Source organism: Diorhabda sublineata, chromosome 2 (genome assembly GCF_026230105.1).
Source record: "Diorhabda sublineata isolate icDioSubl1.1 chromosome 2, icDioSubl1.1, whole genome shotgun sequence".
NCBI lineage: Eukaryota > Metazoa > Arthropoda > Insecta > Coleoptera > Chrysomelidae > Diorhabda > Diorhabda sublineata.
Window position 1 is genome coordinate 26,008,540 of NC_079475.1, and position 26,598 is coordinate 26,035,137.

Sequence of the window (26,598 nt, forward strand, 5' to 3'; positions counted from 1 at the left end):
ATTTCTTTTGAATTCCAACGATAAGGCGTGGTTCATATGATTACGTTATGAATTAATTTATACGTTTAATAATTTACTTTCATAAAATTATGACAACCAAAATAAGTTTAAACTTGTTAAGGGAAATAAAAAATGGGTGATAAATTGATTGAAACGTGCAATTATGCATTTGTTACTAGTTACAGGAGAATTAGTTCAGGTAATTTATTGCTATCACTAGCAGAAAATAGCTGTCGATGTCTGTTGTCGAAGGTTTTCTAATAGGACAGAAATTTCCATTATTTTTGGAATAATTTCCAAAAAATTTTCTGTTTATGGTAATTATTTTTGATCAATGGGATTATCAGTTTGGGAACACTTTGTATAAAAATTATTAGAAGATTACGCTTTATTCGATAACAATATTCGGAAGAATAGCTAATAAATATCCTAAAAAATTTACATATTTTAATTTCTCTCAGTTGTTTTATGAAGTTCATTATTTACAATGGCTTTAAATCATTTTTTAGGACCCAAAGTACGTTTACGAAATGGGAGTTTTGGTTTGTTTTGCATTATGAACGAAGGATGGCCTATTCCACAAACAGATCATGTTCTCCCGACGACGCAACTTCAGCAATTAAACGGTTTATTACTCGTAATTGTCAGTATTATTAACTGTTATTAGTTCGTCGCCGTGGTGTAGAATAGTGATTTGCATGAAATAAAAGGGTTCGATTTAATGGTGTCGATTTTAAGTATGGTATTATTTGTAGGTTCCTTCGAACATTACTGCTATTATTAGGCCTTAAATTTGAAAATAAATCAACATTCAATACTATAGGTTTATGAATAAATACTTCATACAACGTCAAACAAATATCGCAAACTTTTATAGCCCAATACTTGTCTTTAGCATGAAATCTTCCACTTCAAAAAACATATTCAGAGATTGAAAGTAAAGTATTTTGGAAAATTATTTTTTTTTTAGAAAGTGATACTACTAGCATCATTCTTTTTAAGTATCTATTTAAACGATAATATAGTTTGTATTAATAGTGTGCACCATACAGAGTGCTTCAGGTTTAAGACAATGATCTGTATTTAGGTTGATTTAAATATATATATACTTTTAATGCATCCTGTATAAATCCCTTTTGACATCAATAGTATACACTCCCATATGCCTTTTGAGATCGATTTTCGTCCGAACGATCGCGTGACTCGAACATATCGAACCACATCCACCACAACCGTATATGCCGGCGTCCTATCTAACATCTCTATCTGTATGATATACTATTCCGATAGAATGATAATAACATGTGATAATGAACTAAATTAATAATTATTATAATTTTACAACATTACTATATCTTTTTCTGCCAACCGATGACGGATAAGAATCCGCTATACCGCCAACCGTTGACGCTTCAACCGTGGATTGACCTTGGAACCATCGGTCGGTCTCAACTAGCCCATACTCTATCGATGTAGTCCTGACACATCAGTGGTTTTGCCATACTAATAAATGGTTTTCGTGCTACATAAAATTATCGACAGGTAACAGTTATAAACGTTGGTGATTTCAGATGCGACTTCTACATTCAGTATTATAATGTAGTCTTTCAAATATAGTTTTTTTTCCTTTATATTCAAATGTTACAATACTAGAAGAGTCAAATAAATCTTGAAAAACCACACAGCGTTCAGCCAACATTCTCAAGCCGTGGATTATATTGAAATCTGGATGGAATAATGCATTAGGTTGAAGGATAGCATATTTCTCACTCCTGGAGCAGAGAAAAGGACTATATAAAGATAAGGTGTGAAAAAGGTGTTTGATAAATAGATAGTAGAATATTGCTGTAATACCACAAAAAATAAATATTTAGGGTTTATAATGACGGTGATATGATATTGATTTTTTCCGCGAGGTGACGACACTAAGTCGACAACATAATTTATGAAATTAATTGTTTGAATTGTATATAAATTGGTCACTCTGAAAGGTCAGACAGATATTTACTCGATAAACATTTGTTTAATGAAAGCTCTTTTATGCATTTGCATGGCTATTAACAACAGAAAATTGTATCAGGATCCCGCTGACCAGGTAAAGCAAAGCTGAATAAGGAGAATTTGAATGTCGTGGTAGATGACTTGAAATACTGAATACAGTGTTTACACCACCACTATACCAACAATCATAATTATCGTCTTCAGAGACTGAGGGTAAACGAAAACCTAATGACTTGATTCATCTGTTTTATACTAAATTTTCCCACCAATAAACTTCTTCCGCGAAAATTAATCTCAGCGGAAAAACCTCCTTTGCTGGATTCTTCAAATTTATTCCTTGACTACTAAACTATAGAATGGGCTGTAAGTAATTGGCCCTTTGTCCCTATTTAAGCTACTCTTACGTTTAGCAAGTTCAATGCTTTCTATATTCTCTCTCTAGTAAAAACATTTTTAACGTTAGAAAATTTAAATGTTTTATTTTCTGCTGCAACATATTGTTTCACATTTGCCCAGATTAATTCATTGAGATTGAGTTCACAATGGTAGGGCAGAAATTGTACGCAAAATGATTTTATTTCGTTTTTGGTCAATTCATCGATAATGTTTGAGTTATATACTTATTTTTATGCTCTTTGACAATTTAAGAAAGCTCTGTCTTAACCATCGTTTCATCAAAAGCTATATTTTCAGAAATAAACCATTCTTGAATACCTATTACCTATAAAATCTTGTACTTATACAACCAAACATAAAATTAATTGAATTCTCTTGCATTGTAATGAATACGGGAATTATCCAAGTCAACCCAAAAATAAAAGTACAAATACCTTTTAAGAATCAAGCTTTTATTTGAATGAAATATTAGTGGACTCACAATCTGGTTTTAAAAATGGAAAAAGCTCAAATAAGAAATAATAAATAAAGGTGAGGAAATTCATTTATGTTTTATAGTCTTAAAGATCGAAGAAGAAGAGAAGATATAGTAGATACCTTTTTGGACACATCCAACACACACTAACCTAACCAAACTGTCTGAACACAAGGAACGACAGCCAGAGATTGCCGGCAACTTGGAAAGACCTTCTTCATCCACTTCGCTCCAAGACCACTCTGGTCAATAACACTTCCTCTAAAAGTCGATTTCCACAAATTAATTACCTTTCCCGACAATAATGTACTTCCCATGCGCGCCAAAACCTCTAAACCCGCCAATAGGACCCCTATAATTACAAGGTCCAGGCTGCTAGCTCCTCAGTTAGATCAAGACCAGCAGTGAGTGTGTTAGTGTCAATAGTGTTCTTTATGGTAAGTATATTATTTCTATTTTCTATTCTAATCATTTTATATTTTTGTTTCAGCTGTTCATTTCCCCGTTGGTATTCCAAAGTAGGCAGATTGAAGCCTTTAAATCAACCAAAATAAAGGGGTGATTCGTTGCGTGGAGTAGGCTGATTGAGACCACGGAATCGGATCACTTCTTACAAATGAACGAATCTCCACCCTTCTCTTGATAATGGCTCCAAATTGGGATATCAAGCGTAACTCATATTTCTATCAACGTCAATTTGAATATTGAATTTTGAATTCTATGAGTTTAAAAATTTTTAAAAGTTTTAATAATATCGAAAATCACCGGAAATCTTAATTGATTATTTCCCAGACAATGAATACATAAGTGTTCGAAAGCTCGGAAAATATATTGAAGTTAGTCCACTTTGGTGTTTCCTTGCCACGTTCCCAATAAAAAACTACTCATAATATTGCTGGCAAAGACTTCTTCGTATATATATATATATATATTTATTCGTAAGTTGTTTGAATAAAATGATAAAATTTCGATGAAATATCACATTTATATGTATAAATTAACGACACAAAACGACATCAAAATAAACTCCGGCTTGTGGCTAGAAAATATCTCTTATACACATATACCAAAATATATAAGAGAAGTATTGGCATTTGGAAAAAAATTTTACTCTTTCATATAAAAATGAATATGAATATATTCCAAGTGTAGAAGCTGCTATCATAAATAAACCAGATCAAATAAAAGACAATATCAGAGATGAAGTAGTCAATGCGATCACTAATCATAAAATAAAATGCCGTCATAATAAAACTCCAAAAGCTAATAAAACTCAAAAACAAATTAAAAAAGCGTAAAAAAATGAAGAAGTTATAAAATGGTCCAATTACTATTTTACAACCAAACAAATGTAATAAAACAGTAATAATGAACAACGATGAATTTAACAATAAAATGACTGAGTTACTAAGTGAAACAAACAAAACAAACCAAAATATTTCAAAACAAAAATAATACATTTATAAAGAAGCTTTTGAATAATGGCTCTATCATCGCAACTGAGGCAAAAAATTACAAACACATAATGCTTTACCACCAAAACTATATGGTCTTTCAAAATTATATAAACCGAATATACCATTGCGTCCAACAGTGTCATATACCTAGTCACCCTTCTACAAATTATCCAAATACCTTGCCAAAGGTTTATTAAAAATAAACAAATACTTTGAAGAATAATCAATATCCAGAAAATCAAATTAATAGAATCATCCGACAAAGTACATTTAAAATTACACAATAAGAACAATATAAATCCATCTACACAAATAAATTCAAGTGAAGAAAAATAAACATAACATCAATAAAAGTCATAGATCACACAACACATTATCACCACTATTCACTACACTAAAAAACAAAACTAAAGACACTAAGAAATCAAATGTTATATATTCCATACCATGTTGAATTGTTCTAAAAATTAAATAGGAATGACTACGCAATATTTAGAAAACAGAATTAATGTTCACAAATACACCAAAAATGCATCGACTGCTCTACATAAACACGAAAAGAATGAACATCATGAATTTGATTTTAAAAAAACAAAAATCTTAGCTAATGACACTATAAAAATTATTAATTGATACATATAAAACAAGATAAATGTAAATGATAGACAAGATATAAAAAACCTCAGCAAAATTTACCATAAATTGATCAATTAGTTTATTTAAATCTAGCTGGTATATGATATCGTTTTATTGAAATCTCGAGGTGAATACACTGATTCTAATACTATGTTTTTAATAATATTTGCGTATTTATATTGCTCAATGGATCAACTCTATAATGAATATCAAAATAAGAATAAAATCAAATTAGAACTTTCTTCTAATAAGAAAATTCAATTTTTTCTTAATCCTTACATCTTAAATATATAGCAGAGATCAATTGAATTATTTATAGTTTTATACTTTATACTTATCATGAAAAACTTCAATTCACAATATAGGTCGAGCAAAATAATAGAATCAATTTTTTTGATGTCACATTTTATAAAATTAACAATAACACAAGAACAGAATGGTATACGAAACAATCAGTTACAATAAGTTTGGCTGACAGATCTATCCAACTATCAGATCCTGAATTAGATGCTCAGCTATTTAAAAAGCGAAAACTGCATTGAAAGAAAATTATTATCCGGAAAAAATAATGAATAACATATTCAAGAAAATGATAAACAGATACTAGAATCAATTAAAAAAACAAAATAGAAATAGAACACAAAACATAAAACATTCTTCCGTACCATATGTATAAGAACTTTCCCAACAATTTTCGAATTATTTCAAGAAATATGATATTAGTATAAGTCATAAAGGACATAATACATTATCCAAATATTTCACTAAATTAAAATCTAATCAAGTGCCTTGTACTAATTGTGACGCTGCCTATATAGGGCAAACATCTCAGTATTTAGAAAATAGACCAAGAGGTCATCAATATGATGAAAAAAATAGAACTGCATTAACGAACCATGAAATATCATGAATCCTATTATGAAGATTCAAAAATTCTTGTAACTAAAATCCTTCATTTTCCTTCTCTGCCTTCCTAAATGAATATTTTCTTATATACTACGTATTTCTAATGACCAAAAATAGAACAACAAATATTTAGATAAAATAGAACAAAATAAGTTAATGAAAAAGCTAATAGGTGAATAGAAAAATACAAAATTAAATTAAGTATCCAGCTCTCTAACTTTTTTCCAAGGTTTATCTTAACTTTGTCTACATTGTTGATTCTCAAGTATATTACGATTCTTTTTTGATATAATATAATCAATTATGATGTCAAAATTATAATTTCAGAAAAACGCCTCCTCTAATTTTTGTTGATCAGAGTCTGCGACGTTTGAAATTCTAGATATTAGATGCTGTACAATAAAAAAAAGGCCAAAACTTTGGCAACTCTTTCCGCTATAGCGTTGTAATGTAGGAGCCGTTACGGCGCCATTACGACCCCAATCGATTTTGTAGTCTATTTTAATCTGATATATTGTCGATTCCTAAACTGTTTATCGTTGTAAATACTGTTCGTTGCTTTTGAATAAGGCACTGGTCACACATTGTTGTGTTCTCAAAGTATTGATATAAATGTGTTAAAGCTCGTCACTATTGTCCCAATTTGATTTTCCTTCTATTTTTCTCAAATACTTCAGTTCCAATTCTTCCAACTGTCACTTAAGGTGAAGAATGAAAAATTATATACAATTTTTATGGAAAGTTGTGACAAATAATGGAATAAAAATGTATTGACAAGAGATCAAGCAAATTTATTTTACGGAAAATTCTTCATAATAGTTTTATGATCTGATGCGTTATGAAGGAGAATAATGTACATTTTCTTTCCAAATTTTCAATTATACTGTAAAAATTCTTGATTAATTTGGTGTTTGGTGTTTGGTATATTAATACACCGTTAATATTTTCAATCACTCTCCCAATAATCAATATTGGCCTGTATTGATATTATCTCGTAAGTATTTGTTGATTTTATTAGTATGTTCCATTATTCAATATTCAATTTTGTTGTTTCCATCATTTCTATGACAGTAAACGGCTATACGTAGATATTTTCGTGAAGTAATTATGGTAGAACGTGTGTATTGTACCAAATTCTATTAATAACGTTTAGAATCGATAACATTTGCAACATATACCACCAGTCTCAGAGCTCTAATGGGGACCTCGAATTCAATCACTGTCGGTCTGACAGAGCCGCCAAGATTAAATCCAAGTAACAGATTGTGCTAATAGTTTTCTTGATACTTTGAAATTACTCATTGTGTTACTGTAATTTCATTATTTTTTAGACATCAATAGTTAACCAGAATATTTTTGTAAATATATATCTTTTTGAAATTGTATATATGGATTTTTCAATTAATTTATTCTATTAACTTTTATTGTTTTCCAGTAGAGAAAAAATTAGATGATATTATTTATCAATTTGAAAATCTAGCTTTTTCTGTATTTATATGTAGTTCCAATTAATCAGACTCCAGGAAGTGAGGGAGATTTTATCGTATTTTTTTCTTTATAAATATACATTCATGAAACTAATAGAAAATTATGATTTGAAGATATATTAATATGGATTTTTGGATTATAGATTATAATCTTACAACTATAGAGTACATCAATGAAATATCCTTACGTAAGGCATATGTTATAATCTTACAACAACTATAGAGTACATCAATGAAATATCCTTACGTAAGGCATATGTTTTTATTAAATTCCATTCCAAAATTGTGGAGGTTATTAAGAGGTTATTTTCAAAAATAGTTTTAGCTAAAACAAACAATACAAATAAGTACAATTAATGGAGAAGTGAATTTGTATAGTTGTATAGTTTTAGTCTTATACACTAGAAAAAAAACAATATCTTTAGCTCCGAAGTTTTTGATCGCGGGAAGTTTTTCTGTGGATTTTCATGATATATTTTTCTCTATATAATATCTTCTTCCACTTTTTATATTGGCTTGAACCGGCAATTGCTTGAAATTATATCGTCGACTTTCTCAGATGTGAATTGTTACATGCTTTCTGATCAAGCAAATTGTTAATCTGCCCGAACCAATGGTAACAGTTTATTAGAGTTTGTGAATTAGTTTTTGTTAGTGTATTCCTTTTCCCTTTTCTAGTATACATTTAACTATTTAAGAATAAATTCTATTCGTCATTGTAAAACTTCAATGTCGACTTTTTTAATTTCTTCTTTCGTAAAACCAAAATTCACACCTACCCCTTTCAATGACCAATCACTAGAGTATGTATGTGAATACTCCATACATAGTTATGAGTAAGCAGTTTCCTGAATTCTGAATAGTTAGGCCAAAATTCTTTCGGAACCTGATTGTTTATTAGAATTTTTCGATCATGAAAGTGACAAATTTCAACAACCAATTATAGAAAATAATAACAACTATTTTATATTACCTTCACTATCTATAGTGAAAGTAATCATTTATTTTTGTGATAATGATTTAAATTCAAGGTCTGTTTAAGGTCGAAAAGAACAATATGTAGCGCAATTTTCTTATATTATTACAAAATTTTATTTGAAAGTGAATGAAAGCTCAAACCACTTTATGAAATATGGGGGATGTCAATTTGAAATCAATATTTCTTTCAATTTTTACAAGCTTTAATAATATCAAAAATCACCGGAAATCTTACCACATATCTTGATTTCGAAACGTAATGGTCGCTGATTTGTTGTGAATATAGGCTCAAATGCTCCTATTAGATATTTGTGTCAGTATTGGTTTTCTTTTAATGTTGCTTCTATTATCCTAAAAGAAGTTAATTGTCATATGAGTGAGGTTGTAGCAGAGGCATACACTTTTATGTTTTATTTGACACAATTTTTACAGTGGCCGCTGTTTTTTATGTATATGTACTGTATACTATACCGCGCTCGAGATTGTAGCGATTTGTCCATTTTGGTAGAGAGGGTATTGAGATTTTAATTTATGCATTCGTTCTTGTTTGTATTCTTGTTTCACATAAACCAATCATATCCTATTTGGATATGTTATAAAAACTATATTTTCAATATAAAAAGGAGAATGAACATTAGATGGAATGTTGCTACTATATTTGAAGAGAGAAAAAAATTTACAACAAAACATGCGTCTCCGGGAGTAGAGACGAACTAATGTGATAAGATGTCTGCAAAAAATTAATTTCCCAAATTGTTATGTAGATGATTATTTTAGTTTAGATTTCTGTATTAGTTACCAATAATATTGTGTATTTTATTGACAAAAAAATCGTACGTATACAAGAGGCGAAAGCTGGAAGCTCATTTTTTAATCGTACCAAAGTAAATGCCGTTTATAAAATTATGCAGTTATGTACTTCAGAATTCAGGTCAAAGATCATCATACCGTGAAATAGAGAGTAACATAAATTTATGTTGTATATGCAATGATAATCTGGCTATTTGATAGCGAAAGTTGTTTACACCAAACGAAACTGAGATTTTTATTGTGGTATAAATAATAGTGTCAGTGTTAGGGCAGCTCCATTGTTTTGTATGTAATGTCAATGATAATGATGTTCTTGCATCGATTTTTTCTCGATATTTAAGCAAGTAGAACATGGAATTTGGTTACATACTTAATAAGTGGGTTTAAATTTGTTCCTCAGTCCAAAACAACATGATTTATTAATACATTAATAATTATCATAAACATGAGACAAAAAAAGAATACACAATTATCTAATTCATTACAACTCCTTTAAAAAACATTATGAACACGATCTTTTGAATGAATTTATAATAAGCGAAGAGTAAGTATAAAAACTTATAAATAAATAAAATGGATTGTTGGGTACTATCTACTTATCAATTTGGAATATTTTTTGAGTTGGCTAAAGGCTTTTAATCATAACATGATAAAAATATGCGCAACGAGCTCACAGGGATATCTTGATGGATCTTGCTGACGTTATTAGACGTGTAACATATAAAATTCAGAGTAATTTAGTCGTAGATTTGATTAGCTCACCAGTTTTCTTAGAAATTATTTTCATGAGCCATTTAAAATGGAAAATTGGTAAAGATATAATTTTTATTAATCAATATAATCTCCATTGAGGCTACTAAAATATTCCATAAATATTCCTGCACTTCTAATACGTCTCGAAAGAAAGATTATTCTACAAACCACTGATTTACCGACTTAATTATCCGAAGAAAGCGTTTTTCGAGTTTTGGAAACAGTTAGTGATTAACTACTGGAAAAGAGAAGAGAAGAAGCTAAACTGAATTGGAGCCTGTCTGAACTATTGTATCTGTTTCAAAGGCAGATGCATGACTGGGTGTATGTTTCTGATGCAAGAGAAAACACCATTGTCCATCTCCTTCAGCGTATTCGTTCTAGTGTCTCACATAATTTTGGTACTAAATTCGCAGGCATAATGAATACTTGTAATTGTGCCTCTAGTTTTCAGGCAATCTACTAAAATTACGCCTTCAGCATCCCAAAATACAGTTAATATTACTTTTCTGTAGAAGACTGCTTCTAGAATTTCTTTCGGCGGTGGTGAACTGTTTCATTGTTAATCTGAAAAAAAATTATTCTTTCTTCTGTCTATAACACGTTGAAAGACGACTGCAAATGACTTTTCGAGTTTGCTTCAGTGCAATTTTTTCATCTTTCAGTTCGGTAGTAAATATATTAAGTAAGGTATGGAAGACAATTAATTTTTTAACATTTCCTTGTGTAGTAGCATTTGTGATTGCATGTTTGTCTATATACAACTGCCTTATACATTTAAATTTATTAAATTTATATGAATGTGCCTAAGGGTCAGCTTTTTGTAAGCAAATATTTAATCACTCCACAAGAATGGAGACGATAGCTGGGTTATCGATCCCACATCAGATAGTTTCATAATGAAGTCCAGACTAACTATACCATTATAGAGGTCGAGGGAGATCAATTTGATCAATAGATATAATATTGAATTCTACCTTTTGTGTTTTTCTTTTTTAAATTTAAATTCAAAAACTTTTGAAATAGTCATCACTCGACCTCTCGCAATCCAAAATACTTAATTATTGAAATGTTTGTTGACGTATCACACTAAACACTCGTAACATATTTTTAAGTCTTCTTATTTTTGTATTTATTAATATACAACTTATCTTTAAACCTTTAAACCTTCCAGTATCTCTATTTATTAAATTTTATCAGCAATTATTGACAATCAATCATTAGAAAAATTTAAAAATCTTTATCCAATATACGAGGAACAAAGATGTGAGGATTGCTTCCTATATCATTACACCAGCTGGTTTAGAATTCCGATGGTATTATTATTATACATTATAGTTGTCAATGAACGTAAAATACGATGAATTATGGAATCAATATACCTTGTTTGACAAGGAATCATCTCGTTGTTCCATCGTACATGAGAGATTTGTTTAGGACTAATTCCGATTAATTATGTGCTTATCATTATTATTTCGAATAGGAGCTCACTGACAACATATCTGTTTTTCGGTGTGGATCTACCCAACTTCGTAAATTCTCTCTTGTTTTCAATAATTATATATGAGATAAATATTGATAACAGTAAAATGATCCCTAATTTATTCAATAGTATATTTATGAAACGAATTTACTTATCTTTCCCATTATTATGGCCAAAAAATGAAAACAATAATGTACAAATATGGTAGATTGTCCTTCACTTTGAGTTTTAAAAAATAAATAATCGTCCAAATTGTATTTATAAAATGGTATAAATAGAATCATTATAATACATAAAAAATATATAATAACAGAGTGCAAAGTAATCCAAATAATAGATAATTAACTGTGAGTTTTTAAATTCTATTTATAAAAACAGGTAGTTCTAGCGTCTTGTTTATTTAAATGAAACAGAAGAAGAACCTGATGTTATACATTTGATTTGATAATTTGAATAATTATATTCTTTGTTGTTTTGTATTGACTGATTTTAAAACTGACTTTCTGACAGAATCTATGTAGTGGGTATGAACTTTTGAATAACTGTCCACCTCTTTTCGAATAAAACTTATTCACGATTTTGTTATTCGTGATTATATTTTCGCGAATGTATAGAAAATAGTATTGAAAACCAAACGACAAAAATATTTTCATCATCGTCCTTAAACGAGATTCTCAGATGATGAGCTTTTGCTAAATGTTTGTAATGTGCTTCACTTTACTCAGTTCTAGTGAAAATTTTTTAATAGTACTGCTGTTTAGAGCGTCTTCAATTCCCAACTATAAATTTTGATATATAAATGCGAGGTTCCAATTTTGGAGTTTTGAGTTTTGAGTTTTGAGTTCTACGTCAACTGCTAGTATGGAATCTCCTGCTTTGATTCAAATCTCCAATATTAGATGTCAGTCATGATAGGATTGATCTTACTACAGACACCTTGCGTAGCAATACATGATCCTTGAAGTAAAGTCAGGCATAAAGCATGTCAAGCTCTCCGCGAAAATTCTTCTTCAGTAGTAGTTCGGAAGTCAGGAAGAATGCGCGGTCTTATTGAATGAATTGAAACGCGGTTCTTGAGAAGGCCCCATAGGAATAAATCACATGACCTTGAAGGCCACTCAACGAATCATCGTCTTCCTATCCATTCTTCAAAATGAACATTACGGTCCTCTCGCACTCAAAACGCGTTGTGCAGCGAAAGTGGAATAACGGATGTTCGCGAGTATTGGATCGTTGTTCATTTGTCCACGTAAATCTTCGAGCATTTCCAGACTTTGGACCGTCTCGTAACCTTCAAAAAAGTACGGACCCACGAGACCACCTACATGAAGGTTGCTATATTCGACTACAATCTGCGGATTATCCTGACTGCACCCGAGGTACCACTCGCAAAATTCAAATCTATGATCTAAATCATCCTCGTGAGAGGCGTGGAGGAGACGCGGACGGTAAAGTCGATAGTACATGCGTTTCAGTATTCGTTGTTAACGATTTCCCGATAGCTGCACTACAGATTGGTTCGGATGTTCAACTAACGTCAGCGCCTCAGTTTTCATATTTGCGTTTGTTGTTACACATACTGGTCATCCAGAACTCGGTGCATCGTCCACGGAGCCCGTTTTTAACAATTTCAGGTACGTTTTCTATATTTTGAACGATTTTATTGCGACGAATTCGGAAATTGTTGTTGAAATTCGGTAAACATAGTTTGGTAATTCGCGTTCGTAGGCAGATACGACGTCACAACGTGTTTTCATGACACGGATACAACTGTATGAAGCACAAAGCTTAGTTTCACTCTTATTCTGCAGCGTTGACAAACTTATGAGCGTTGCCAGACTTATGAGCGTTGCCGGACTCATGCTGATTTTTCAAGAACGTTGCCTGACTTATACCGACCACTGTAAACAATTCCATAGTAAGCTTGCTGAAATAAGTATATATGATTGAAAATCGGAATCTATTAGAACTGCGAGCTGAGCGTTTATGTGGTTTATGTGGAAATTTGTTCAACTTCTTGATTTACTTGTTAACATGGATAGTACCATATATGCTATTTTGGATATGTGATAACATCAGTATATTTGTGACCGGTACCAATCGTCGGTTCCATCGGAATAATAATTATAAAACATTATGAACTTTTGTAGAGATGATCAGTGCTCCGGACAATCAAAAATATCTGGTGTTATTGGGAAGGTGTTATCAAAATATGCATTATCGAGAAGCAGAATTTGAAATAAAACTATTCATTAGAACTTGTATAGTTGCGTACCGGTTATAGATAATCGACAAACCAATCTAACTCACCCTATCCTTGAGAAGTTGTTACAATGCTTTCTCGACATTTAGCATTCAATTGTTAATTCGACCGTATGCGGCAGGCAATATCTTGCATTCGAGTTTCCTTTAAATACGAGTGAGTGAAAGTGTTTATTGATGTAAAAAATAACGCATGAAAAGGTATGTTATCTAATTTTATTCGTGCCATCTTTCAAACAATTTGACCAAAATTTATAATTTTGATTTTTTTAAATTTCAAGGCCTGTATTAATCATTTACAATGATAATTGCCTCTATCTCTGATTTTATAATGACATTTTTATTATAGAGTACGGAAAATCTATATAGTTGGAGCATATTTTATTTTGATATCTATTTCATCAAATATATGTCAATTATTTACAGTGAAAATTGTTCTTTTTTCCGTTTTTTGTATATAAAAGTGCAAACATTGAAAATTACAACAGAAAATTTTTGTGCTTGAGGCAGATTGTATTAGAAAAATAAATGATTTCTACTCTTCACCTCTGGAATAATTTCGAAAATGTATTGTTCATTAAAGGAGAAAACAACTACTATCCTGGCTAATTCCTCGACAAACATTGAATTACATAGGGATGTTAATATGGACAAAAAGGTCGATTAACATTACACTCTTCAGAAGAGAGGTGTACAATAAAAATAAATAAATAATAAAATCAGCCCTAAACGGTCTTAGTCACGCGGTGGTAACTGTCACCGAGTAATTGATTGTTAAGTTTAAAATTGTTGTATTTTTATGGTTAAAACCAACAGAACTGAATATGATGAAAGTCTGTTTTCTGTTGATACAGTTGTTAAGCTGAGAGATCAGTCATTCTACATCTTTCAAGATGTAGTCTGCTATCACTTTTGTGAGAAATGATTCTATTGGATAAGGATATTAAGGTTTGAGTGATGTTTGGTTTGTTACAGTTGAATACTGTATACAACATCAATAAGTGTAAAAGGGAAAGTTTCATTTTTTATTTCGGTTTATTGAGTTTAATAATATTAAGAATCAATGACACGTTGACAGTTACAACCGCATGATTTGGACGCTTTTGGACTGATTTTCTGGATCGTAATTGATCAATTGACCTGTGGCACTACCATAGTTCCAGCGATCCGTTTCTAAAGACAATTCAATTTTATTCTTATTTTATAATTAAATTACATTATTTTGGAGAAAAAGTTATTCAATTTTTGTCAGTAATTTTGATATTTTATCCATGTTTGAATGTTAAAACGTGTTTCGACTATATAAGCGATCTCACGATTCAAAATGAATTGAGCATCACGTGCACCGTTCACAAATCATGGGTTATCGTAGAACACAAGTTTCCCTGATGATGGGAAGATCATTTCCCAAAAGCTTCCTAATTTACTACTTTTTAGACCTCCATTATTTGTTGGGAAATTTCTTGATTTCAGGTCTGTATCCACTGAAATTTTGCTTAAAAGTAAATGATATTGACGTTTCGACTGCTTTCAGTAGTCAAATATAAATTAGTTTCAGCAAGAAAAATTAATTTTTATTCAATTTTCACAGCTCAAACATATGTAGCTGCGATGTATAAAATTATCCAAAATTGTGTCGAAATTTGTAAAATAGAACTATGAATTTTACTTAAATTATTTGTCTTATCATTGAAAGCCTTCCCGTTTCTATTTGAATCATTTCTAAAAATTATAATTTTATGCAAGTATTTTTGATATTTCGTGAGTCGTTAAATGCAGGTCCATTTTTTTATCGCATTGATGACCTATTTTCTAAAAACTAAGATGTCTGCCCTATGTAAACAGCGCCACAACAAGAACAAGAGACAAAATAACAGTTATTTTATCTATAATATGTTAGGCAATAGGTTACTACGTAAGTTTCTAAAAAAAAAAAACAATATTCAATCCTGGAAATAATTCTTTGAAATTGAAAAACCAATTAATTGATACAAATAATGAATATTTAATATAACAAGTGCTGCTCTTAGTATAAGCAGTTTTCTACAATAACTAACTTGATAATTATATAACTTTGATTTTTTTTACCATAATTTACTCAAGGAAAAAGTATTGCAGTTGCAACAGTGGAATACATAAATACGAACATTCTGTCAATAGAGCGATCATATCGTTTACTTCGTTCGATATAGGTGGGTGTGTTGAAGTTATTAAGCAATAGGTAGTAATTATCATTCCTAAAACAGAGCCTACCAGTATTTTTCTTATTTCCTATGCATAAGCATGTTTTTATATTATTCAATGTTTTCTCTTTCCTTTTAAATGATTTATTCATAGTAATTATAGTTTTTATTTCGTTTTTCGAGTTTTCGTTATATTTTTAGCTGACTCGTATGTTTGATCTTGCATATTGATGTAAAGAGGGGCGTGCATAGATTTAGATCTTTATTCACATATAATTTGACATTGTAAAACCATACTATCAATTTTTTATCCTCGGTTGTCATATCAGAAAAAATTTATATAAAATATATAGATTTCACTCAAATCGTTTAGGCCTTTTTCATCCATTGCCACTTTTTTCCTTTTTCATGTGAAGATTTTATCAACGTTCTCTTTTTCTAGTATTCAACAATTCGACTTTTCTGAGATTTGCAGTATTATTCCATTTCCTTTATGGTCTCCCTCTTTCTTCCTTAAACAGCGACACCTACTCTTTTTAATATGTTTTCCGAGCTTTCGAATACTTTTTATTTATCTTCGGGGAATTAATTGACCTTTTTTTGTATTTTTCGTGATAATTTCTTTGATTTTAGTTTTTTTCATGAAATTTCGTGGAATTCTCTCGTTTTCAAATTGTACTTTGTTTTAATAATTTTTTGTATTTGTATAATCTAAATGATGTCGTCGATTTTCGAAATATTGGCATATTTGGCTGGTATATGTAGATTCACAGTTATTACATGGAATTTCATAAACAATATTACCCTTCTTTGATTCCGGTTTGTTGATTTTAGTTCAGAGAAGTATTTTCAATAAAAGGTTATTGGGTTTATTACATATGTTCAATTCATATTTTTTGAATAATTATTGAAATAGTTGTGACATATAAGTGTAATGTATCATGTCCTTTATTGATCTTTGTTTGATACAGGATGACGTGAATTGAAGTTTTAATATGTTATTGTAATGTTTTTATCATTTCTTTAAACAATTTTTATCTGTGAGGTGAATGTATAGATCCTCTCTCTTACTTAATATATTTACACCCTTACATTAGACACTTTAATAATTACCTTATCACTACTTATATAATTTATTTAAATTTACCGGTTACTTTTAATTTTTTCGCTCCGTTCACTATGACTTTGAATAATGTACTGACCCATTGCTGCTAAACCAGCACGAATTTATATCAGAAAGAAATTTTTAGAGTTCTAGAAAGTGAACAAACAATAAATGTTAAGGTCTTGCTAGAAATTGGTCAGAAGAAACAATATAAGCAAATCACCGTTGTGATAGAAACATATAAGCAGAATAATATCAAAAACGCCAAACTTTAGACCGAATAACCGAACAGGACCGGCTTCATGGTCCATGTCGTTGACGTGTCAGTTCTGTAGCTTTGATAAAGTGGAGGTATATCAGATGGATAATTAAGCTTGGGTACTAAATAATTTGACTTAAGAATCTCTGGATGCTGATGTTTTCATTGATTCTGAGACGATGAATTAGTAAAAAAAAATGTGTGTGTGGATTTCTCAGAAAGGAAAAGTAGTACATGAAAACAAACTAGAGCCGTTGACAATCGCCTGCGTTATCCGTAAAGTAATGTGTCACTTGAGAGAGATGAGAAAACCAAAAACAAAAAAAAATGGAAACGTGTGAAACCGAAAGTGTTTTTATCTAATACGTTGTAGGCTAAACAACAAAATTTTTCTACATTTCAATTTTTTCCTTATTTGAGTATCACGATGTTCCATAGTGTGCGGTTCAATTAGAAATGTTTGATTTTGTTTTATTACCTCCTGTAAGTATTTTTAATAAATAATTACAATTTATGATATATTCTTCCAAAACGTCTCTTTATGGTGAACGCTCTAAAGATCTACATATCTTCTAAGCCATAAATTCTATCGAGTTAAATAAAGAGTTTTTGTTCCTGTAAAAGTTACACGAATTGTTAACCATTAACAACATAAAATCTTCGTATCCACTGCCAAAGTATGAGGTTAACAAAATTAATTTTATATTGTTTCTTGCAGTTTAATATTTCGTAGAATGGATAACACATTTATACTGAGTCTATATCTTGTAATTTTGCTACAATTCAGGCAATTTTCTTGTTTGGAGGTATTGCATCAATGGAATTTATTATCATATGATTTCCCTCCGAATTTCAACCTAAATGATTTCAGGTGAGTCTTTCATTTTTTCAATACTTCTTTATATCAAGCATTGAGAACATCAAAGAAATTCAGCGCAAGAATGAACTACTTCATTTTGTTTTGTCATATTCAACATCCAAAAGCGCTAGTTTTTGAGATACTGTTTTTCATGTTATTATTATATTGACATTAACTAAGGCGATAACTTATCGCTTGGCCTTTCTTGTCTTGTCACACAGCGTTGCTGATGTTCTAATGAAGTAAGATAATGATGAACCAGATGTAATAATTTATGTGAGGTATTGTGAAATAGGTCGTGCTCAATTTGACGAGTATGATAATCGTGAATGGAATTTTTTTCTGATAATAAGAAAGCTGTACTTGATTTTTGTTTGATGGTCGCGGGCCGGATTTCAACGCTTTACGGGCCAGAGACGGCCCGCGGGCCGTAGTTTCCCCATCTCTGGTTTAGATACTTATTATTTGGTATATTATTTATTGCCATTTTACTGATACAAACTACTTAACCTAGTTCAATATTACTGATTCATAATTATAACCTCGACACGATCTTTTACTCCTCGAATGTTAGACTTCCCCGAGCTCTTCAAATTTTTTTTGAAAATTCGATATATTTTATTAGATATGTTGGATACATTATTTAGAGACTGACGTTACGTTTCTTCTACCTGAACAATGGGATTGGAAAAAAACTGCTCTCGAAATGATATATGATAAAGATTTAATTACATACCTGTACTTAGTCACACCACTCGAGACTCTTCTGGTACTGATACCTGTGACCCAAGACAACTCACATATCCATGTGATTTTTTTTTATTGATATCAATTCAATTTCTGGATATTGATGTATCTGTTACTTTATAGACCCGAGAATAATGTATTCACTGGTGTAGAAGTAACAGATGATAGAATATTCATTGCAGTTCCCAGGCTCCGACCTGGAGTAGCATCAACAATTAACACAATTCCAAAATATACTCCGAAAGGATCCAGTCCAGTTCTCCAAGCATATCCTGACTGGAGTTTCCATGGTGCTGCCAGCAACAATTACAATTGTTCCGGACTTATATCAGTTTACAGAATGAGAGTAGATTCCTGTAACCGACTATGGGTAAGTGGGAAAAAATTTCACGTTTCGATTTACTTCGGATTTAGTTAATATATTCAGGCGTTTCATTGCCACATTCCCAATAAGAAAAAGCTCATAAGTTGGCAAAGACGTCGGTCCAATTTATATATATGTTCTTGATTTTAGGTCTCTTCTGACTTAAAATTAGTTTCCTTTTTAATGTTTTTAAGAAAGATAAAAATTTGACGTTTCGAATTTTTTCAGTTTTTAACAAAACATGATACTGGAAATAAGAATAAAATCAAAATAGAAAGGGATGAGAGGAGTAGAGCGATGATTTTGGTTTCATTGTAATCGATTGTGTGTCTGGTATGGACACGATGTTGGGCAAGGGTGGAGGAAATATCAGAATTAGTTGCAGATAACAAGTTCCTTGGCTCTCATCGGAATAAATATGTTTGTTTCAAACAATTGATTTCAGATTGTCAATTGTCAGTCAACGAGATGGATCGTGAAACGAGCGTATCTTCTTCACCTCCTTCGTGAACTGTATAGAAGGATGTACGCCACTCAGATGGAGCGGGAAGAATAAGGGAGTGCTTTATTTTCAAAATGGTATATGAAAATGTTGGTAATGACAGAGAAGAGAGAGGGTTGTTGCTGGTATAAATTTCCTTGGAATATGAATTAGGTGCTGGATAAACAATGTTTGATGAGCAAAAGGTGATCTGGGACGATTTGAAGACTACTGTCTTCCACCAAAGTGGACTAACTTTAATATATTTTCCGAGCTTTCGAATACTTATGTACTCATCGTTTGGGAAATAATTAATCGAGATTTCCGGTGATTTTTGATATTATTAAAGCTTGTAAAAATTTTTAAACTCATAGAATTCAAAATTCAATATTCAAATTGACGTTGATAGAAATATATTCAAGTTAGATATTTTATATTTGCGGTTGAAGATAGGTATAAAGTATTGCACATGAATTTTAACCAAAATTTTCTGAGGAGCCTAAAAATAAATGATACACAGGGGGTTGCATTTGAAATAAAAATATTATTATTTCCGTTGTTACATAACACGCCCTGTAGGTATAAGTTTTTTTTAGAGTTTGAATATTTTCTCAGCACGCACTAATTTATTTATTAACGAATTTATTCCATTTGCTTGTTCCACACCGTATACATATTAAATCAATTGATGAAACATTAATTTCAGGTGCTAGATGCCGGAACAGTAGATACCCTAGAAGACTTCAGAAGCGTCTGTCCACCAAAGCTTTTAATTTTCGATTTAAGAACGGATCAAGTTATAAGAACAATTATATTCCCAAAAAAAGTCACTAGACTTACTTCGGTATTAACTAATCTGATCATCGATGAAGGTATCCGAGGCTTTTGTGATTCAGCATTTGTTTACATAAGTGACAGTGTGGCACCTGGTAAGCCCTATGTTTTTTATAGGAAGAATATTCACTTATGTATAAAATACATATCTCGTATAATAATTGTTCATATTTCTTCAAATTCTGAAGTTTGTTTCGTATTCTCATAACAATTTTGTATCGAGAAAAAGAAATCATTCATCCATTTCGAGAAAATTGACTCACTTGCTTGATATATCCACATGAAATCCGCATTAAAGTGATGGCAAAAAACAGAAGCATATGGGTTAAAAAATTAAGATGAAATAGTCAATTTTTAGGATAGTGTGAAAAAATTAAAAGATAATCTAAATATTGAATGATATAGTTACTAATTCCGCACCAATTCGTAAGACATTTAACGTCCAAATTTCTATTCAGAGTTGGTTATTAAAATTGAAATGCTTTTAGCTTTCCGGGGCTTTATGAAAAAATATAGTCACCAATAATTTGTGATGTTCCATACAAGCAATCTGGAGGTTTGAGGTCTCATATAACCTGAGAAAATAGAGTATTTTCTTCAGTTTAACTTTATATTCAATGATTTAGAAGAAACCATATTTCTTCTCCTATTTCGCAAAGAAACGTATATTATTTGTTTAAAGTGGTTCTTAAAACGATTATGCCGACAAAACTAGAGATAATAGGAATGAACCAGTTTTGAAAACTGTCTACGATAAGATACCAGGAGGCGTATATACCTAATGCTTAGATTGTACAATAGTGCTGGAATTACCGCCGATGGTCGATGGTAGCTATAATTTGACGCTGAATATGTGTCAATAATTTGACCAAATCATTCTAAAAGAAGAATTAACAGAAAAACGATAAATATTACATCTGCTATAAGTAAAAAAATAGGCTTATAAACCGATGCTTTTTTCATTATTTCCAGCGTATCAATGTGCGAAATGTAGGAGCAGAGAAAGTGGAAAAAAAGTTGTTTTGTCATTCATTTAGCAAATAATAGTTTTTTTGAAACAATTCAAGCCATCTGCATAGCTCTACTCGTATTAGAAGTAAACAACATAGTTTTCGAACAGTATATAATGTATTTAGTTTTAGTTTTCTAGTGTCACAACTGCGTAATCTTACATTAAATACTTCTAAACTGAAAGATTTGGAATAATTGAAAAATTTTTATTAATAGAACAAGAAAGAAAAACGGTTGGAGTGTATTTCACTTATCATTATTTTGTTACTGTAGGATTCAGCTGTATCATTATTAATAAAAATAAATTTCATCTTCACAAAATAACATTTGTATAATAATTATACAAACATTTATAGATATTCGAGCAATGCTAATCCATCTGGATGCGGGAACATAGAACACAAGCTGGGCATTTGTTATCGGTACAATTTCTATCGGACTGTTGAGTGTTGTTCGAAATTACTCAAATGAAATTTTCCTATAAACGTTGCAAGAAGATTAAAAAATAGCAGTAGCTAGTCAGATCTTTATCTCCCATGTTTTTAATTCTGTTGTATATGAACAAAACCTGATAATCGGGATAATCTGAGAATAAGAATACTGATAACAGCCTTTCAAGTGACAAAATGCAATCCCGCGATTGTACATCAACTTTGATAATATAATAAAGTAGAAGAAGGAAGACAATTTGAACTGAGATTGATAGTTTATTTACTCCTATCAATAAATTTCATCCACCGTAGAATAAATAAAGCTAGACATAATAGTTTCTGTAATCTGTAATTTAATGAAAAAGTTGAAGTATATACAGAATATACTGTTTGAAAAATATATCAGCAGTTGGTTTCAGAATTATGTTTATAATTGCCAAAAAACAGATGTCCTGAATCATTTGAGAAAAATTTTTTTGTAAAACCAGATTCTGCCTAATAGCTTAGTTTATTCTATTGATCATTCCGTTCATTGTGTTTACTGGTGTTTTAAGACATCCCCTAAAAAATGAATCCATTGTACTTAATTCATCAATTCCCGGACCAACATGCAGATAAAGCCTGCTTTGTTTTTTGTATTTTAAAAGCTGGAGGAAAATTGAATAATATATATTTTGTGACAACATGAATAAAGGAAAAATCAGAAATAATGTAATAATACATGTAACTTTTGTTACTAAATGTACAAATATTTGATAAGGTATTTTCTTGTGAGAGTTTATTTTCACAAAAGAGGTGTCGGAGCTTTGCTTACACCACTTTTTAGTTGTGAACAACCCATATATATATTACTGACGGTTCAACTCCATTAAAAATCTTGGAAAGTATTATAATGTTTCTTCCAGGATAGGAAATATATTTCACTACTATTTTTCACTTGAAACAATCTACCTGCTCATTATTATAGAAATTTATATAATTTGTCGAAATCTTTAATGATCGTTTTAGAATTCATGCTCCATTGATAGTTCCATAATATGAATTGACGTTTGTCTGCATGTAAATTTACTGGAAAAACACCATCAACAGTTTTTATAAATATGTGAACTCGATAAATATCTTATAATTGAGAAGTAATGAAGGATACATTCTGATACTCTTGTTTTCGGATTATAATGTGGAATAATCTGTTTTAGGATTAATAGTTTATGACAGTTCTAGCGATAGAACTTGGAGATTTTCAGACCCGTCAATGTTTCCTAATCCCGATTATGCGAATATCAATATTGGAGGTGATCAATTTGCCCTTATGGATGGAATAATAGGATTAGCACATTCACCTCATATTGCTACCTTATTCTACCAGCCTCTTGCCACCGACAGGTAAATAAATCCATGAAATTATTGATGAAGAGGCTGAATTTACCTCATTTTTCTTTCAATTCGATATAGAAAATATTATTTTTTCGAGCAGTTATCATGAGAGGTTTCGTTATAATTATAAGATAGTCGGGAAATAATATATTTGGAGATTATATAACAATTACAAGGATTTCTATTGCGGTATAGCAGTAACTATTTAAATGTCATTATACAACTAATTTTATTAATGAATATAATTTCCGAGTCTATCTGTTATACGTATGACATAACCAACAACATTAAGTATTACGTTTATTTCTTGGAAAAATTATCATCATATTTTTTGCATTTGATGAATCAATTGCTGATTAGTTCAGAAAAATAAGAAGAAGATCTATTATATATACTTCATACATTCATAGAACTATAGTTGATAACTACATCTTAGAATACTTGTATTCTTTATTAATAGAAAAAGTAGAAATTATTTGATAGCTACGATTTCATTTGGTTTATGTACGCCAAACTGTATACTAGGGAAAAAATTTGTACTACTATTTGTATTCTATTATGGCAGCACAGTCTCTTGAAGTCACACATAATAATATTACAAATATATAGTAATGCTGAAATAATATTAAAAAATGTATTCTTCAGTGATTTTTCCATCATGTATCTTTATTAAAAATAGGTAGTTGCTTAAAAAAAGTTTAAAAAAATGTAGTAGGTGCAGGGCAACTGATTCATCATTTAATATTTGCGGATTGGAATAAAGTTCTCCGCATTTCATTCCATTATAGCATAATATAGCATAGGGGCGATAATTCATCGGGTCATCAGAATTATCTTTCAACTGATTTCACAGTAAAATTGATGCTACTTACCCATCTTCTTGATACAGGACATGTAGATTTATTTCTCACATTCATCGGGACACTTAGGCAATTAATGAATGTACCCTAATATGTAGTAACAAAATATGCAATTTTATATACACAAAAACCTAAGGAATAATATATCGAGATAATGAACAGACACATATTGATTATTTGTTTTAGAATATTTAGTATACCAACATCCGAACTGATTAAAGGACCACCAGGTGAATTTGATCAATTACCCATATCAGTAGCTGGACGAAAATCATCACAAGGTCTTCCACTAGCGATAGATCAAAGTGACAATACATTATTTTTCAGCCCCATGACCGAAACTTCTATAGCTTCTTGGAATACGGTGAACAACCACCAAGAGTAAGTTCAGGATTATACAATATTTCAGGTGTTTACGTTATGATCGGTTTCGCTTCCTCTGTTATCCATTATTCCAAGGACAAGTAGCCAGAAAGTTTTTATGCTCGTAACTCAATCTACTTGGATCTTTACTATTGTCTATTTTTGATATTTTTTTATTTTTAGCAATGCCGTAACCTTTAGTCTAGAACATATACAGTTCAAAACCAATAGCTGCTAGGTTATTTGATCTAAGATCTTTTAAATTTACCACATGCATTCATAAATCTGATATACTCATATTTTTATCGTATATAACATCGTCTATATCCTGGCTGATGCTTTAATTTTATCTTTGCGATAATGTAGTTTATTATTCGTTTCAAAAAAAATTATCAGAACTAAAAAACTGATATTCGGTATTTTCTCCTGTTGAGGTCACTAAAAAGCTTATCCCAGTATTAGGGGGTGATACATTTTCTAATATATTTAGCACCATTTGCACGTTCTTTCTTCACAGATTTTCTGAAGCAACTAGGCCCATCTCTGATATTTTATGTCAGGTTTTGTGATTTTCAACCCTTACTCTTAAGAGATTATATGTATATATCCAAGCATTAATTATTTACACATTTCAGAGTCCTTGTTACTGATCCATTGAGTCTTCAGTTTGTCGCCGATCTACGATGGAAACAGGACGGATATTTATACATTTTGAGTTCAAGATTTCACAAATTTTTTAAGAAGAATGTTTCAGAAATGGAAATCAACTTGAGATTATTAAGATTATCGGTAGGAGCTGCAAATCCCTATTTTCACAGAATAAACGATAACTTGAACTTTCAATAGATGTTTTCATTAAATTATAAATGAAAATTAGAGATTTGAGTGCAGTCGAATAAATAGTAATTTATTTTGAAGATTTGAATAAACTCCTTGATTATTACGTTTTGTTTTAATTACTTTGCCAATTCTAAAACTTTTTAAAATAATTCGAAAAGTACAGAAGTGGCATATTCCTAAGATAATACTTACTTAAATCAGTTTATTTTTGATATTCAATTGAGGATAAACCAATCGACCAAAATGTATGCTAGTTGTAAAATAGTAATGGTTAATTATTCATTACATCCACAAAAAAAGCAAATAATTTGAGGCAAGAGAAAGTTTTTTCTCAAATGAATTGATACCTAACCTATAACGACATAACCTATAAAGTTTATTGTCATTTATATTCGAACCAATAAATATTCAGCTCTATTCATATCGACCTAGCCCATTAAAATTTAATATTTTCCATATATGAAACAATCAATATTGAACATCATTTACCAAAACTTATCCTTATCTAACCTATGAAAATTCAACGTCATTTATAATCTAACCCATTAAAATAAAAGGAACCGCGTCACACGTACGTCACATCTCGCATAGACTGAATAGTATTCGATACTTCGATGCTGCGGTCAAACGTGGCGATAAGGATACTACGACGTAGCGATAAGCGTGTAAGGGTCACTTCTGTTCTGGTACCCTCCAAAGTATTTACTCATAGTGCCACCTTAGACTAAGGCGTACGAAACTGGATATATAAGTTAAATTATTTTTCAAATTTCGCAAATCTTGTTTCAACTCCTGGGATAAAGAATCTTGGATATGAATTTTCTTTTTTTCTTTGGTATCGTTCAAAAGCATTGAAGATATTTTGAAAAGATTGTGTTCCATGTCACGTACTGATTTAAGTAACTACTCTGGCTCGTGAACATGTCGACTATTTTGTAGATATCATCTAGCTTCTTTCCAATAAGATTCCATTTCCAAAATTTCTTATAGCAATTTCCAGATTTGTACCAGGCTATATCCAGATCAAGGTCACTGCCAATACCTAACAAGAACGCGCTGCTAGTTAACGATAACAAAAATCACAAATATCAGAACAAACCACAAACATACGTATTTAGTAATAGTCAAAAAAATTTACTGGAGGTCTTATTTAAAAAAAATTAAATGTCCTTAAAGATATCTGAGTGCGGTCGTCATTTTTCTCCACGATAATACCGAACCACATAAGGCAAATCTAACACAA

General features: G+C 30.8%; 1 protein-coding gene across 4 annotated transcripts; it reads left to right on the forward strand.

Moving 5' to 3' along the window:
• The first annotated feature begins 12,883 nt into the window (after window positions 1–12,883).
• LOC130452980 (protein yellow-like) lies at window positions 12,884–25,458 on the forward strand. Of its 4 annotated transcripts, none has more exons than XM_056792539.1 (7): window positions 12,884–13,016; window positions 17,910–18,062; window positions 18,921–19,167; window positions 20,349–20,571; window positions 23,115–23,301; window positions 24,339–24,533; window positions 25,151–25,458. In XM_056792539.1, the coding sequence occupies exons 2-7, from the start codon at window positions 17,926–17,928 to the stop codon at window positions 25,359–25,361; spliced, it is 1,200 nt and encodes a 399-aa protein (XP_056648517.1). In that variant the 5' UTR covers window positions 12,884–13,016; window positions 17,910–17,925; the 3' UTR covers window positions 25,362–25,458. The 4 variants fall into 4 exon arrangements, with proteins under 4 accessions (XP_056648517.1, XP_056648516.1, XP_056648519.1 ...); XM_056792538.1 differs by lacking the exon at window positions 12,884–13,016 and adding an exon at window positions 13,740–13,845; XM_056792540.1 differs by lacking the exon at window positions 12,884–13,016 and adding an exon at window positions 15,814–15,836.
• The last annotated feature ends 1,140 nt before the right edge of the window (window positions 25,459–26,598 follow it).